At 41.0% G+C, this 17685-nt stretch overlaps 1 protein-coding gene across 1 annotated transcript in view; it reads left to right on the top strand.

The window, feature by feature from the left end:
• Window positions 1-16758, top strand: part of LOC311256918 (uncharacterized protein) — a gene marked incomplete at its 3' end in the record, with an annotated part of 151540 nt that extends 134782 nt beyond the window's left edge. Inside the window, exon 3 of the mRNA XM_084352331.1 lies at window positions 16518-16758. Within this exon, the coding sequence (XP_084208457.1) occupies window positions 16518-16758 (241 nt within the window). The remainder of the gene's footprint in view (window positions 1-16517) is intronic.
• Between the last annotated feature and the right edge of the window lie 927 nt (window positions 16759-17685).

Below are 17685 nucleotides of genomic sequence, written 5' to 3'. Positions count from 1 at the left end.
CTGTCAGCTTAGATAAACCTGCCGGCCATCACCGCGTTGGCACACACATCCTGCTCCTGGAAAAAAAAAAAAAAAAACCCTGATGAAGCTGTCCTGTCTTGGCTCCACTGGAAAAAGACAGGAGGCCTAAATGAACACGAGCTTTCATTACCGCTCCCTTTTTTAGCACTTAGGAGGTGCATCTGTTTGGGGTTTTTTTGCAAATCACCTTTATCCTCCACAGGCATAACCAGCTGCCAGCACTCTCTGCGATGGTCCTTGGAGCTGTCAAGTTGGGGTAAATAGGATTTTCATGGGTGTGATGAGATTGAATAAGTTCTATATGTTTTACATGTACACTTGAGGGGTTTCTATCACGAATGTCAATCATTCATGCTATTTTCAAATGTGTTCTTCAACTTTCATACAGTACACATAAGTGAAAAAAATGCTCACTTTGATACAATTCCTTGATGAATACCATAATCCATACAGTTTTCAATACCACTGGGAAAAACTGACAAGACATTGAAGGGATAACATTTCTTATTTTCATTAGAAGATAAATATAGCATGGCTATAATATGCAACGAGACATATATTTTGTTTTCTTGGCTAGTTGCAGAGAACAGCAGAAAGACTGTGGTAACATTAAATATCACACTTTCTTTAAAAGCAGTTTTTTTTTGTTTTGTTTTTTCAGATTATGCCTTTAAAAATAATGTTCATGTGTCAGCTCACAGTTGGAAGACGGGAGAGGTAGGAAGCGCAGCTGTACAGGTGTATGGATACTACAGAAAATGAGTATTGAAACCATTTCAAATATTCAGAATCAATATTTAAAATGTTTGACAACACTAGTTTATATTATATATTCACTGACATGCAAAAAAATATATATTACATATATTTATCGTTTTTACATATCTTGTGATAAATGATCATTTTTGTGGCAATTTTCACACTTCATGTTCCCTGAAAAAATATAGAACATGATGAAGTTATTTTTGCTGGCGTCTATACAGAACAAGTGTTCCCCCTGTCATCTGGAGAATATGATTTGTAGCACCACAGTACTTTGTAACGGTATGTTGTGACACATTTTTAAATTCCAGCTCCTGTGATTATGGATATTGCACTTGGCCGTATTGACATTTTGATAATATTTCAATTAATTGTTCAACCATATTTTATGTGTTGACAACTGGGTACTCAGTACGAACCCCTCGATGAGAATAATGAGGACTATATGGAAATGACAACGGTGGGGAGGAGGTGTTGAACCGTCTGTATCAGTTCTATGAAACAAAAAGAACCACATCAACATCATTAACATAACCTCAACACCCTCGACAGTGCTGAATGAATACAATTTGTTTTATCATTCATGACTAAATGTGCATAAGGTTAAGTTAGGTTACCTCTATTTCACCTTAACATCTTAATGGAATTTTCATTACACATTAGAGGGAAACCAGAATGGCATTCAGTAGAGACATTCTTCTGTGCATACTTCTGTCAAGGCCTAACACTCCCTTTGAATTCAATCAAGCCCACAGTAATTGAATTTCTCTATTCAATTACTGACCCCCCCATCCTGTGAAAAGTATGATGGAGTCTCAAAAGTTTGCAGCTCCAGCCCTTTGCCTGACAATGGTTTGATCCATGGCCTTCATTTGTTCTCAAGTGTGACCGACATTTCTTTACTTCTACCACTCAGTGCATTTAAAAACATTTGTACCTGGCACCAATCTTCATTTTTCGCTGCATTAAATTGTGAGCTGATTGAATTTGAGTCAATGAGAGAAGCTAGTAATGTCATGTAGTGTTCCTTAGCTGATAGGGTGACAGAGAGTCAGTTACCACTTCTTTTTTCGGTGTCTCCCTCGACGTGCTCTACTGCTAAATTCATGTAATTCTCTCCTCCAAAGTTGACATCAGTTTTTCACCCTTGTCCAGATCTAGGATCCGCATCAAATTGTACTCATAGATACCAGCTACCTAAATACACTTGATTTTTTTCATCAAGATCCATGCTTGATTCCCTGAGAAATTAACAAAAATCCTACAATGTTAAAGAAAGTCAGAAAAAAATCCCGGATCTGTCCCTTTGTCCGGATCAACACCAAAAGGTAATGGGGTCTAATCTGGGCCGAGAACTATCCTCAATCCAAGTCTGGAGGAGATCTGTTCAGTAGTTTTTGTGTAATCCTGCCAACAATCCAACCAGCAAACAAATGGACACAGGTGAAGATTCAAGCTTCAGTTTACTGTCATGTCTTTGCACACTTGCATATATAAAAAAACAAAACGCTGTTCCTCCCAGCCCATAGCAGTGTGACAGAAGAAAAAGAGACACCAATAAAAATCTGAAGGTATCACAGGTATCATAAAAACAGAACAATTAGCACTACAGTCGGTTAACATATGAGAGAACGTACAGTTCAGTCACAGTTCTGACAGTTCAGTGGTTCAATGTTAACAGCTAGTGTCTCTAAGCAAGTGCTGGTAAGATTGACTTCCTTCGCGGAGGCAATTAGCTAAACAAAAAAAAATTGGCTTTCCCATTTACTGAATATTAGAATGAAATACACTGGCACCATCTCTAAACCTGCTGAAAAGCTTTCTGAATAATTAACATAAAGGTGAATAACATACGATTTATTTAACCTTACCTATTACTTGGAATAGCTGGCAATGTCTGACACTCATCTTACATTAACTTTACTTTGCTGTACTTCTCCTTTCTGTATAGAAGATGGGAGAAATTACCTGCTCTTTGGAAAGATAATGTTCCATCTCTAATAAGTACTAATTGCGTCTGCCCCGTGGCCCACATGAATAACATTCCTTTGATGTAACAATTTGACTTACTTTTTAATTTTTATTTAATCTCACAAGGGAAGAATGAATTAAAATATAAATTTGCAATGAGAAAAATCTTTAAAAAAAAAAAAAAAAAAACTCTCTTGCGCCCAAAAAACTATATACTACCATCCCTTCAGCAAAGAGAAAAAATTACCCCCCAATAACTTCTGTACAGTTCCTTAAGTGACTAATATTAAAGTAACTGCCTAATGAGTTCATGCTAATCCCATCAAAGCGAGGAGTTTGGACTGATTGATAACGCACAGTGGATCCGTCACATGCAGCAGCCGTGGCTCCTTTTGGTTGTGTCCTTGCAGTCCAATCAAACTGCACCTTCTGTGTCGGTCACAGTCCGGTGATGGATGGCTGCTTAAGATCAGCCATCCTTTGAAAATTAATGCTGAAATATCTTCCCAGATATTGGCATACTATTAGAATCGGAGGTGAAGTGCACCTAAATGCTCGTCTTAGGAGACAAACACGCACAAGGACATCAGCACGTCGTCATCAGCATCATCATCTGGTCCTTTCAGTGTTTCTCTTTGATCATAGCTTTTTACTGGCATTAGCATTAAGTGGCTACGCTACTTATTTCTAAAGACGGAGAGGCATTTGGACCACTGAATCACCGCCTTCGGCTTCAAGGACGTGTGCTGCTGTGACGTTTGAGACTGTTTGAATGTCAAGAAAGATATGTTGCACTAAACATAATGCTAAACATTTAAAGGAGACATATTGTGCTCATTTTTAGGTTCGTACTTTTATTTTGGGTTATGACTGGAATATGTTTACAAGCTTTAATGCTCAATAAACACATCAGTTTTCTCATACTGTCCAGTGCTGCAGCACTGTATTCCCTCTCTGTCTGAAACGCTCCTGTCTCTTTAAGATGCCCCCGCCCCAAATACCCAGTCTCTTCTGATTGGTCAGCTCACACATGCCTGCGCCAGTGCCACCAATGACAGCAGAGCAGCTCGCCAAACTTGCTGCGAGGCATAAGTTACGTAAATGCGTGACTGTGCGACGTGGTGTGATGTCACAAAGTCACTGAATTAAAGGTGTGACTGCTGACGAGGCGTTTCAGGAGCAGTGTTTTCTGTGGGAGAGAGGAGCTTCTGTTGGTGCAGACTTTGACACTTTCAAGATCTTTTACATGAACAAGAAGATATATAAAACACTAAAGGAAAGGAAAAAATGAAAAAGCATACAAGGTCTCTTTTAAGTCATATGTCACCAAATTCCATTCAGTGTTTGTTTGGGCACGAATCACCACTGTGCATGAAACACGCTAGCTTTTACAGCCAAGCAGGCAAAGGGATTAACTTGTTGGCGACACAATGATAAGCATGAAGGGATGCAGACAAGTAGTTTTTGTTATTTGATGGGCATGAAAAACACACAAACGAGAATCACCACGATGCCCGACGCCTTTTTGTTTGGTGAGAAACGGACATAAAGGGCAAAACTGAAAAGCATCGTCGGTGAAATTTGTCTACACAGACTCAGGCTTTTGTTTCTGATTGATGGAGCAAGAAATTCAGACACGCGGATTTAACATTGTCCATTCATTTAAAAGAATTTCATCTTGCCTCCCCTTTCTTTCACTCTCCTTTTTTTCCTCTATGCGTTTTTCACACTTTTGTCTTCTTAGATTTATTTTTTAAAGGTCAGCCGGACTACCACGTCCTCTGTGCTTGCACACGCTTTCGTCAGATCTAAGGACCGTAGCCACGAATGAAAACGTGGAGCCGATACACTGTGACCACTTTGTTGTGCTCAAGGGAAAAATAATGTTCCTCTGTGCCGTCCAGGGAAAAGTTTGCATCTTAAGTTTCTCCTTTCCGATCAGGTTATAAGACACATCTAGTGACAATTTCTGAATTCCTCTTCGGTGAGCACTGACTTAGAAGTCTTCAAGGACACACAAGCAGTTTTATTAGCAACATATTCAAGTCAATGAAGGTAATCATGTTTTTTTTTCCAGATCTGAATATTTCACAATTGCGTTTGGCTCAGCAGTTAGATCTCACAACATTATTTCCCAGGTGAGTGTTTAAAAGTCATTTAAAGGATACTTGTGGAAGCTCAGCAGCTGAGACAATAACCTGGATTACATTTCACCAACCCAAATGAATTTACCCTTTGTTTTCCAGCAGAGGAAGAATGAATCATGGCAATGTTAACGCTGAGAGATGCAGGACACTCGCGAAAAGACTCAATCTCAGCTGTGAAATTGAATCCTTATACTGTGCGAATGAATGAAACAGCTACGAGCAGGTGTCATTCAAACGCGAGGGGGGCCGGAGTCAAACACTGAGGTGTATTCATCTCGCCCCTCACCTCTTCATCCATTTATCGCCTTTCTCTTCTCAACATAATTCCTCTTCGTTTTTTTGTTTTTTTTTCCTTTCTCAACGAGACCCCCTGTCTTCTTATCCCACAAATTAATCCCTTCATGAACAGCACACAGAGGGGGGGAAAGGGGAGAGGAATTGAGAGAGTGAAGAATGATGGAATCCTAAAGCTTTAAGGCGAACAGTACTACAGTATCTAGGTGGTGTCGAATGAGCTCCATTATTGCTCTCAGGACTCAAATTGAAAACATTACTGCTCCCATTCACAGTCCTCAGACACAGAGGATGGTCTTTATTTCCAATCTCAGTCTCCTTTCTGGTTGAGGGAGCGCCCGCCCTCTGTGTGTGCGGGTGTGTGCGTGGTTGTGTGTGTGTGTGTGTGTGTGTGAGGTAGAGACACAGAGGCACAGATTGCGTGTTTTTGTCTCCACGCGAGTGTCTCCATAAAGTCATCACCGCGGCTGATGCTGTGCATATAGGTGACCTCTCCCGAGCCTCTTCTCATTACCCCCCGCCACTCGCAGATGGAGACCTCGGTGCATTTTTAAAGACCGCCTTTACATCACAAAAGCTGTGGCATTAGACGCCGTGTGCTGTGGTGTTAACCTTGGTAGGTGAGGACAACATCAGTATGCATTGTGTTTCACTCAAAAGGACATATTGCCATATTCTGTGTTGAGGTCGCAAATGAGCGAAATCACAAGTTACTCACAAAGACTAAGGAAAACTAAGCAAGGTTTAGTCAGGGGACCTCCGGTCCTTCCATCTCAAGATCAAGGTTTTCACATTCATGTTTTATGCTTTATTCTTTATGGAGAAAAACTAAAGTATGAAAGCTTGGAAATGTGATGTACCACAGATATCAACTTTATATTCGCAGTAAGGTTGAACTAGTATTCTTAATTATGCCATTTCCCATATTGTATTGTGTTTTAATTATGATTTTAGATCACACACATTAAATATTTGAGAATTTGAATAAGAAGGATTTATGAAGTCTCCAAAATCTGCTAAAATTTAAATGGATCCTGGCATAAACCCTCCAACAGAACAACGTGTGCCAACCTGTCGTTTGGCTCATTTCTGAAAGGCTGTTTACCTAAAAACAATTCTCCGCAAGTAGAAAGGTCACATCCCTCCCCCATCCCTCCCCCACCCTTGTTTCTCCTGTCACCCCTCCCTTTTATCCGGGGGAGGCTGCCAGATTGCTTTAGCCTTTTTAGTGCAGCTAGCTGACAGACAAGGCGCCGGCAAGGTCACAGTCAGGAAAAGCATTCATGATGGAAACACCAGCTTTGAGGGAAGACACCTGCATGAAACCAGAATTTACAACACGCACTGAGTAGGATTCATTATCAGTTCTAACCAAACTAAATAAATGTATACCAGATCTAAAATCATACTGTTAAGCTACAAAGATGGTTACTGAAAACTAGCAAACTCTACATTAACAGTGTCAGGCAAGTTATTTAAAAATAAAATGGTTTCTTTATATTGGACAGTCTAATAATTTGAGTTATTACTCTTTAATTACAGCACCAGTTACATCATCCTTGTTACTCAGCCCAGCTCCACCTTTGAAGACCTCAAAAGCCTCCACATCCAAACATTGCATCTTCTGTACTTAAAGCAGCTACGGGAACTTTCATTTTCTGTTGATTCTGGTGACACCTGTGGACAAAAGGGGGAAGTGTTTCCGCTGCCTTGTGTCTAAAGATCTTAATCTGACTAGTGTGTGCATTTGTTTTGGAAGCAAGTGAGAGAAAGACGCAACATGTTGTGTAACTATTTCTCTTTTTAAACGCAGTTGATTGTAGCATGCATGGCGATGAGGTAACGTATGTACGTTTGTGGCTATGTAAGATAAATAACGGTAATATATTAATGGTGAAACAAAGAAAACTTTGTTTGAGTGCCATCCTGTGTCGCCAAACTAGAGCAGCTTCTTTCCTCAGGCTATGAGACTCCTCAACACATCCTCAGCACTCTGCCATAAAACATCTTAATAATAATTCATCTTAATGTTATGAATCAGACTCAGCAGCTACAGTAGCTTAGCCCTGCTGACTGCACCCAGAAGTCCTGACCAACCCTCCAACTCTGAACACAGCTGTGCTGCCTGAATGTAGGCTGCCAATGTTTCTCAGCCAGTAACAGAGGGTTGCTGCGATTACCGAATATATAATTACTGAAATTGAAATTGAAATCCTGTACACTACTCGCAGTGGTAGAGTGTAATTACATTTACCCAAGTGCTGTACTTAGTACTTAATACAATTTTGAGATATTTGTTCAATTCCAGTTCATTACATTTTGAAGGTTAATGGTGTACTTTTTCTTTCACTGAATTATTTAATAACTTTTGTTACTTTGCAGATTCAGAATATTAAATAACAACAAATTGATGCGTGATTATGGATTAGGCCTCCCAGTATAGGGCCTATATGAAATAATTCAAATGAACCTCACCTTTACCAGCTGCAATATTAAAGTGATGGACACATTAATGAATCAATCACTATAATCCAGCAAAAATAGTACCTTAAGCATGTTTAGATGCTAATACTCTTTTGGACTTTTACTTGTAACAGACTATTTCTACACTGTGATATTGTTACTTTTTTCCAGGTAAAAGATCTGAATACTTACCAGGTAAAGTAATGCATTTTATGCCTGTGTTACATGCCTGTTGTATCTCAGTTTTTTACCAATCTTTGACATGAGTAAAATCATACACTTCCACATTTTCACAGCAATTGTCACTCTTCTTCCAGATCTCTGTCTCAGAGTGGCACTTCTCATCATTCTGAAATGCTTCATGCTTGTGTGGCAGTCAGCAGACTGGGACGAGAGACTCACTTCCTCATCGGGCCTGGAGCACAAACACAGGTTGCGAAGGCTAATGCTCCTCCGACTGACAGCTCAAATGGAAGTGTGCGCTCTGGAAGAAAGGCTAATTGGGCTGATTGGAGGATTTGCATTAAGGAATGGCAAAGGTGTTGTATTGCCTAATCGCCTCTCATCATGGAAAGAAAGAGGATGTGCTCCTCCATCGAGCTTAAATTGCGCTGTTAAGTGGTCCCGTGCACATCAGTGGAATGACCTCAACCCTTGACCATTATTCCTATTTTATAATACTGTTGGAATGAGGTTGACTGAAAAAGTGCCGTTTCGTAAAGTTGGAAATAACCTTCAGTGCCACTGTAATCTAATCCAGAATGACATCTAATGTTCAGCACAGCGACAATAAAGAGAATAACTAAATTGCCCGAGAAAAAATGAAGGCAGAGGGGTTTATCATGTATCTGTTTCACCAAGTTAGACCTCTCCTTGAAGAGGAATGTTTCCAGCACTGAAAAATTATCTTACGAGCTATCTGTGGGCAGTGGCTAAGAACCTTTGGAGCACTCCTAAGAATATATTCCCATTTATTTTATTTTTAGCCTCTCAGATGTTTCAGGGCTTTAAGGCAACATCGCTCATTGCAAAACAGTGGCGGCCAAAGGACTGAGCAGATACGTCCGCTTTAAAGCTGACCAAAAGATAGATGACGAGTTAAGAGGGGTGAAAGACAATGATACAGTCAAGACAGAGAGAGATTGGAAAAAGACAGAAAACTGACAGTAAAAGATGGAGTGGCACACTGCCAGTCCATTGCCTTACCTTGTTATCTTCATCCCCACTCAGCTTTTGATTTATCTTGACAGGAAGTATCAAATGCGACAGGGTTTCCAGAATTTTGCCCTTTCACCACTGTACACAGAAAAAATAACGACAGCGGTTGTTTGTTTGATTGTAGTGTTTTATACTTGATTCATTGGGACATGAGGAAAAACAGTCACAGGAAATCAATCCATGTAATCAAATGCTAGCTAAAAATATGATCCCATTTCTCAAGACTTCTGTGTACAAACCAAGTCAGAATGACAGTACCATAACAGGGCTGGGTATTATGGTCTTAAAATAGTATTGCATTATTTCCAGGCTTTATCACAATTCAATTCATCTCGATATATATCTATATTTTTTAAATCTCCTCAATAGCTGCGCAAAAGACAAAATCAGATATTACAAGGTTTTTGACCAATTACCTTGATATCACTATTGAAACAACATTGACGGGATTATTATTGGCATTATTGTTGTTTCTTGTTTCTTTATTTCCTCATATAAGAAAAATATAAACTATACCGTGTATAACAAGAATAGATTGTGAAGGAGAATTGCCTAAAAACCCTCCCGGGATTTGAAAAGTGGCTCCAAGCAGCGATTACAAGAAATAGTAACAGTAATATGTATCAGTTCAATTTACAGCATAGTAACAGACAGGGCCATTAGATTACAACATTTCATCCCATAAACACCCGTCGGTTAGACAAGCATAATGAATTAGACAAGGTCACACTCACACACAATAATTCATTCATGGAGTATGCACCAACACTATCGTTAACCGTCTAAGAACATACTCTCATGTGATATGAATGAGAGATTACCCAAGACAAGAAAAAGAAAAGAGAAAAAAAACCCACAAGTAATTACACGAGGAAAACGAGCAATATTCATAAAAGGCCGTTAAACTCGAGGGTGAGAGAAGACGTAGACTCAACATTAAAAATGAGTCGGCATTTATGTCATACCATGATATAACGGTATCCAAATTGTAAGACAATATATTGATTCTTATGTCAGAATAAAGATATACACCATACATATTGTTATACAAAATGCTCTGGAGCCCATGTAGCTCTTTGTACAATCATGTATTTCACATAGTGTTGAACCTCGCCCAATCCTTGCTTGTGTACGACCTGAGCCTTGTCGATGACGCCCCTTTCATACCATGTGTTTTTTGGAGCATTCCACAACCGTCCAACCTTTTGTTGCCCATGTCCAACTTGTTCGAAACGTGTTGCTGGCATCAAATAAGCGTATTTTTACAAAAATCTATGAGGTTGATGAGGTAAATATATTGTATTGTGTACATAGTGCATCCTATTTTTATGAAATGAGCTGATATGTTGCCTCATATCCACAGTCTACAGTAAACCTGCATTGGTTTCACAAAATACACTCAGTGGCAACATTTTTCAGATGAACAATCCTTCTCTACACACAGACTGAACTTGGTATACATTCCTTTGTAGATTGACACTGTATCCATAGTCACTGCAGTGATGCAAATACATTGTGAACCTGTTATGTTCGCGAGTTCACATACATTATCGTAAGCAGCAGATGAAGCGTGGTGTTCATATATAGCAATGTCAAAGTGCATTAGTGAAACTCTCACTCCTGGTGGGATCAAGTGCCTGATGAAACATTAGTTTAGCAACAGTGTCAAACCCTGTTTACTGTGAGGCAAATACATTGCCGCACAGGGGGAGAAATATAGTCATCCTGATCACAGGTGGAGCCCTCGTTTGGCTCTGTAGGCCTGGCCCCACATCTGGATGTCTGTGCCCAATGTAAATGTGCATGAACATACTACAAGAGCCTTTGGGGAGCTGCTCGTCACACCATTTGTCACCTGCTGATTCTGCAGTGACCAGTATAGCAGTGGGGTGAATCAAACAACTCTGCCTCGATTTCAGTGAACTGTCCCCTCATGTTGTGGTCACACCAAAAATTGCTATCCAGTCTTTTCAAACAGCCAGACTGACTATGGTTGAAGAGAGAATGGGAGCTTAGGTTTCCTCATATAGTCCCCTAGGGTGTCCTCGGAGTTACTGCAGGGGAGGCACCAAATTTTTTGTTTGTTATTTCTAAAGTTTTTGTTTATAAAGTTATTATTTATACCCTCCGCCTCAGAAACCACCAGAGAGATTGCAGAGGGTGAGGCTAACATTAGCCATGCTACAGCTGCTGCCCACTTGTTTACATGGCACTACAGGTCGCCCTACACGCTATTGTAAAACAACGTTGAAGGCCCCTAGTTGGGGTGAACTGGACAATAAATGCAACAATAATTTGCCTGTAGGTGTCAACATTAGTGTGAATTATTGCTATGACGACGGCAGCGTATGCAAATGCTGCGGCCAGTAGCTCCTTTAATCCTCGCTACATTTTTTCTTGTTATACTAGTGGTACACAGAGAACAATCTACTACTATCTACTGCTAAACGTAACTTTCATACCGACGGCGAGGCTGAGTAATGGCGCAATCTCCCGGCCTTGTGTGCGTGTGAAAGGGGCTAGTGTGTTTCAAAAGTTTCAAAAGAGTAACTTGAATGCAGGAGTTTACTTGCAGTGGATTTTCACAGTGTCATTTTCGTTTATATAAAGGATCTGAAAACACTGCTGAAAGCTGTGCTGTAACATGCTGCAGCTGTTCTTGGTGTTTCATAAGCCACACCTCCACCCCCAGCATCCACCTGTGGGCTCTGATGCCATGTTTCCCTAGGGGGGAACTTGTTATCATCACTTCCCACTCCCGGCTGTGCTGAGCTTTGTGTTTCTTTGTGCAAACATCAACACTGTACACATTCTACAGTCACATCTATTACATGACTAGACTACACTACATCAGATGTTTCTGGTTGAGCATGGAGAGGCAAACCTGACTGTAATGGTGGTTGTTCGGCATTGGAAGCGCAGGATTCGTGGACTCAGTTTCCAGTTTATTGGGTAAACCTGTTCTGCAATGAATTCTATCTTAATTAACATTATATGGCTCAGCTCTTGTTGAAAATATTTTAGACAGGTGTTGATTCATTCTGAATATCAATCATATTCAATGAGGTTAGGTTGAATAACAAAAGAACCTCTATGTATGATGCAATACAGTTTAACAGCACCTTCAACGCGTACAACTGAATGAAAACATTTTGAAATAGGTGATGTTAAACATCAAACTGCACAACTGACTGCATACGTATTAGCTAAATAAACTCCAAATTGATTGTATAATCATATTAATGAACGTGTAGTTGATAAGACTGGCCAGTAAAGGCACAGTATTTGTCTCCAGGCACCACCAGCTGGCTGATATTCAGTTCTAGTTGGTACAATGGACAGCTCCAGAATCAGCACTCTGGACAGAGGTTGTGAAACAGGGTTAAAAAACAGGCTGTCTCTGTACAGCGCATCAGACTTCTTGGAAATGTATGTTTTTATCCTGTAAACTTCCTTTCTTTCTCTCTTTCCCTTTTTTTGTTTAAACAAACTGGAACATAATAATGAACAGCGAAAATAATAATGATTTAAGTGCCCTGACAATTGTGAAACACTTTGTAGGAGGCTTGAGCAGTCTCCCATCTGAGTGCTAAAATTCCCACCTAGATACCACTTTTATCTTACACATTGCTCTTCAAGGTTATCTCAAACATGGAACACAAAAAATACTCCTACCCAGCAAAGAGAGGAAGCAGGAAAAGAACCAAAACCATCAGTCACTAATTCTATTTCCCAGCTCGGGGAGGTGGTACAGCCGGAGGGGGAGGAACAGTGACTTACACACCTCCACTTAGCCCCAGCTGAGGGCCCCCCACCACCCCTGAGATAGAGTTACCACAGGGGGCCACTTGGAGGCTAAACGCCCTTCTCCTACAGGCACCTCAGGGCCCCATTGTACATTCGTCCCTCAGTGGGAACCCTTGCCACCGCAATCTCCAGCCAATCACCTTCCCAAGAGACAGTCTCATTTGTGTAGACCCTGAGTGAACTTCATGTGGATGTGTAGAGAAAATTCACACTCCAAGGACTTGCTCAATAGAGGCTTTATGATTTTTTTTTTACCTGTCTGCAAAAAGTGCAAAGTATGATATCTTACAGTACGGTGTGTCCCAGCTTTGGAGTGGAATGGAATATGTGTATATCAAATGCTGTGGCTTGGTAATGACTTCAAAACTGCAGATTCATGAGCATCATGACCTTAGTTACCTCTCTTGCAACCAGGGCCGGTCCTAGCATGTTTGGGGCCCAGAGTCTAGCCTCGCCCCCCACCACCACCACCAATTCCTGACCCATGCCCGACTCTCTAAAATTATGCAGCAGATAGATGTTAGACAAAATAGGCATAAATGCAAAGATATAAACTGGATTTGTGTACATTTGTAGATTTGTGTTTGCATTTAATTTATTCAATCACTGGCAAAAACCTAAATATCTTTTAGTTCCAAATCAAACTCGTTTTAAGCGCCTGGCAAGGCGTTAACGCAAAACACATTTTCAGAATATCTCATTACATATTTTCATTGAAAACTAACCCTGGTTTATCCCATTCACAAAGTTAGTTCATGCCCACTGGTAACTGTAATATATCAAGTCAAAGAAAGGCAAACCAGTAACAACAGGTTGATAACAGGGAGCTGATTCATCAACAGCAGCAGCTCGGCTGCCATCTTCCATGCTAGCTTATCATGGTCACAGTGTGAAGAGGCATACCCTTCACACTGTGACCATGACTGACGCAATCACGCACCTCTGCTGCTGCATGAAGTTTAATTAGTTCTATAGGGTCCATTTTCACCTTTTTACGTAACGATCGCTTTCAAGCTTGGCCGAGGCAGACATCACCTTGGCTGTGATGGGGAAACAAGGTCACTCAACCACCCACCATAAGAAATGGCAAGGGATATGGATAGAGTATTAGCTAACTGATAAACTTAAATAGCAAGCTTCACTTGGTAAATAATGATAAAAGGCATCATTATACTCATCATTGTATTTAGCTTTTTCTTTTCATAACCTTCCATCTTCTACTTTCTTCTTTGTGCACCAGACAACTTTGACCTCTCCATCCTAGATAAAAATAGCCTTTTGGTGTCTGACATTTTAAGCTGTCACTTCCTCACCTCTTTCGCACCGTGTCAGTCTTCTGTTAATGTACACCCATCACACCCACACACCAGTGCTGCTGCTGCTGCTTATAAAGCCGTCGCTTATTGGATTGGCAGCACTGCTGTTGTGCTGCACAGTCACGCCATAAAACAGTATCAGGAAAACCAAACACAATTATTTTCTAAAAACTTAGAAAATAAATATCAGATCAGATAAAAACAGACATTTCATATCTTGATTTTTTTTAACATGGTTTTCTTTGTGTGTGTTTTTTCCCTTGGTGGCATGACTGAACCCTGGGCAACCGCCTTTGCTTTCTGCCTAATTCAAGTCAGTGTTTCACTGCCTCTAACTAATGCCTATCCCCTGCTGTTTGGCATAAGATGTGAGATTTATTCAGTGCCATCATCGGTAAAGAGCTGCAACACATTATTTTTCTCAGTGGAACACAGCTTTGTGAAGGAATTTGCTTTTAGAAGATAGCTTTACTTTTTAAAAGGGATCTGACCCTGCAGGCTCTGCGCCCCGTGGCCTCAAGCAAAAGGCCAAGTCTGTGTGGCTTTGCCCAGAGATTGGGTCTCCAGGCAGGGGATGGATCAGGCCTATCCTTTCTCCTCCCTGTGCTGGCTCATGGAAGAGATAACGCCTGGTGTACATCCTCAAAGTCCGGAGCAGGATAGCTGCTCCACAAAGCGTAATAAGCCAATATAGCAGCTTTTCTTTGCATTTAGCTTCCTTATCATAAGTCCTTTCTCCTCTTCTGTCTTTGTCACAGCAGGGGAAACAAAACAAGACAGCAGCGAGGGCTTAAAATACTTCATGTGACTTAGACTGCACTACCTAAATTCACACATTTATTTATTTATATGATTCAAACTTCTCAACTCAAACAGAGACTTGAAGGACGGTTAAAAAGGTCAAACACATCACGCCTCCATTCAGTCATGTTCAGCAGTATTACATGATGAAACTGTATATATCTCCTGTCTGACTCAGTGTAGCCAGTATAGTGATATATTGTCATGTGCCCTGCTTGTCTGCTGTAGATAAAAATATCCTCGATCTGCTATTCCCACATGTGCTACCCATACATCCAGCATGAATGTCACATGTCACTATAGTCAGAAACATATACGTAGTTCTGTTTTGATTTGCGCCTCAAACTACTGTCATGGATCAATTGAACACTGTATTCCAGCGGGACTTTGCGGCTTCATCTCCCTCCTGTCCTGCTTTTCCCAGGCTGCAGGGTCTCTGACTGCCTGTCAAAATGTATGTTGTATATAAGTGTATGTGTGTGTGTGCGCGCGTGTGTATGTGTGTGTTTGGGTCTCAAAAGCACAAATCTGTCAGTGTCATTGCAACAACACTCCCTCATGGACTCAATCACTAACTAGGTTACTATGGATCACTTCCTTTCACTGGAAATCTTTCTAAATGTGTCTTTCTGACGATCCTTTCAGCCCTCTGCTTGTGTGTGTGTACTTAACGCCCCCACACACACTAAATCAGTCACAATTACACAAACAAGTACATCACAAAATAAGAAATCTTTTGTGTTTTAATGTCCACAGGTTCCACAATTTGTCATGCAAACGTAAAACAAAACACGATGCAGTCCATATACTTTTAGAAATAAAGGTGCCAACTAGAACCATAAAAGACTCTTCAGATGATCTCCTTATGATTATGATCTGGGTTCCACCAAGTACCCAACATAAATGGTTATACCTATAATATAATATAAGATTCCACTCAGAAGCCTTAAGAGAGGTTTTCCATCTTGAACCTTTCCGTGTTTCTAAGGGTGCTAACAAGAAAATCACACAAGGGGTTCTCCCAAGAACCCTTTTACATTCCACAGATTTCATCTAGAACTCACTCAGAGGGTTCGAACAAAGCTCATTTATATTCAAAGTGTTTCCCCTGGAACCCACAAAGGGGGGTTCTACGCAGAACCTGTTTATATTCGAAGGATTTCATCTAGGGGGTCCTTATTTTTAAGAGTGTACTGTAAAACTGTGTCTGACAGATTGATCCGTCCTTGGAGTAAATGTGTACAAATAGGTTATGAGAGCCCTGTACTGTATTTGCTAAGATAAGCATTGTGTCGACTAGCTGCAGGCCTGGTTCGGTGTAAAAGGTTAGCAATGTCATTGTGCTGCAGCCCGATGCGATGTTGCTGCTGCAGCATCCGTCTCTGTGAGAGTAATGTGTGCACTGTGACATTTCCGTGGTTTTAGTGAGGGCACGGAGAAAGATATGGTCTGTCAGCACGACGCAGATTGGTTGCTAGATGCTAAAGGTGGGACGCTGTAGAATGTGCGGCTCTGCACTCAGTGCCCCTACTTTGCATGAAGTAGTTTGTATTCCAAAGTGGTTTGTAAAAAGATGAGCGAGTAAGAGATCCATGTGTGGGTACGTGTGCGAGCTACTGTAAGGTAATCACTTATGAGCATATATGCAAGAGAGCATTTGAACCCCTCTTGCTTCTTCCTAATCTCTCTCTCCTTCCCTGTCTCTTCTGCTCACCAGAAACAGATGTCCAAGCGACCGGCCTCCATTAACCAGAGCTCCTCTGGAGTATAACTCAGCGCTGCTCCACACCCTGCCCAGCCTCCAGACACCATGCCCAGCCCTCGCCATCCTTCTGCCCAGACGACGTGGGACTTGCAAAGCGGACTCTGAAGACTGTGACGGCAGGGCAACAAGCCAAGACTGGCTCTATCTTCATATAACTCCCGCTGGAGGTGGGAGAGTGCGAGCTGGTCATTAAAGAGCCGGCTGACAGCGCTTTTCTCTATGAGTAGTGGTGGAGGTGCCCTGTTCGCTGCACTAGCTACTCCACTCAACACCACAAGGTTCAGTTTAATGGTGTCTGCTGGTTAGTACTGATCCATCTGTCACTGTGTGAGTGTGTTAGCTATCATCATGGTCTGCAGCCCTGCGCTGTGCAGACTGTGTCATCTCTTCACTGACAGTATTAATCTTCAGGTTTGGATTCAGTTTTGTGCAGATAGGACAAGAAGCGACATGTTAGAAGAAGATAGAGGAGGTGAAGTGGGTTTTTCCCATATCTTTAAAAAAAAATAAAAAATCATCTTATTTTGAGCTTAAGGCTGCAGTTTTCCTCAAATGAACCTGATTAGTATTAGAGATCAAGAAACAGAAGCAGAACAGAGCAGGGTGACAGGTTGATCCGGAGGTAATCTCGGTTAAGGCCCATCTGTCTGATTGCTGTGGACTGAATGCGAAGCAAATTTGAAAATGTTCACTACAAGAGGCCGTTAGATTGCTGCAGATGAATCTCTGAACAGCACTCATTTCACAGGGACAGACTCATTGAGATCACGTGTGTGGCCCTAAATTGATTACGTATGCCTGGCTTCACGTACTGTACAGCTCTGTGTGCAGATGTGAGCAGGTGGCATTTCCAGAAAAGGTATCAGTTTGAGAAGTGTACATCCCGAGGGATGTGGTATCCTTTCAAGCAAAACTCCCAGTTTGTGTATCGGAAAATAAGGCTAACACAGACTCTTACTACTAATCAGGTGCCATTGTTTTTCCTTCCACCACATAATCATCAATATTGATGAGGCGTCATTTGATTACCATGGTAGTATTATCCTTAGAGTTAATGGCAGATGTAATTTTATACCCATCAACTACAACATAATGTTCTATTTCTTTTTCATCCTTCAAT

This window comes from Pagrus pagrus (genome assembly GCF_965226575.1).
Source record: "Pagrus pagrus genome assembly, chromosome: 5".
In the NCBI taxonomy this organism is placed as follows: Eukaryota; Metazoa; Chordata; class Actinopteri; order Spariformes; family Sparidae; genus Pagrus; species Pagrus pagrus.
Note: the sequence above shows the minus strand (reverse complement) of the source record. Positions and strands in the feature narration are given on the sequence as shown.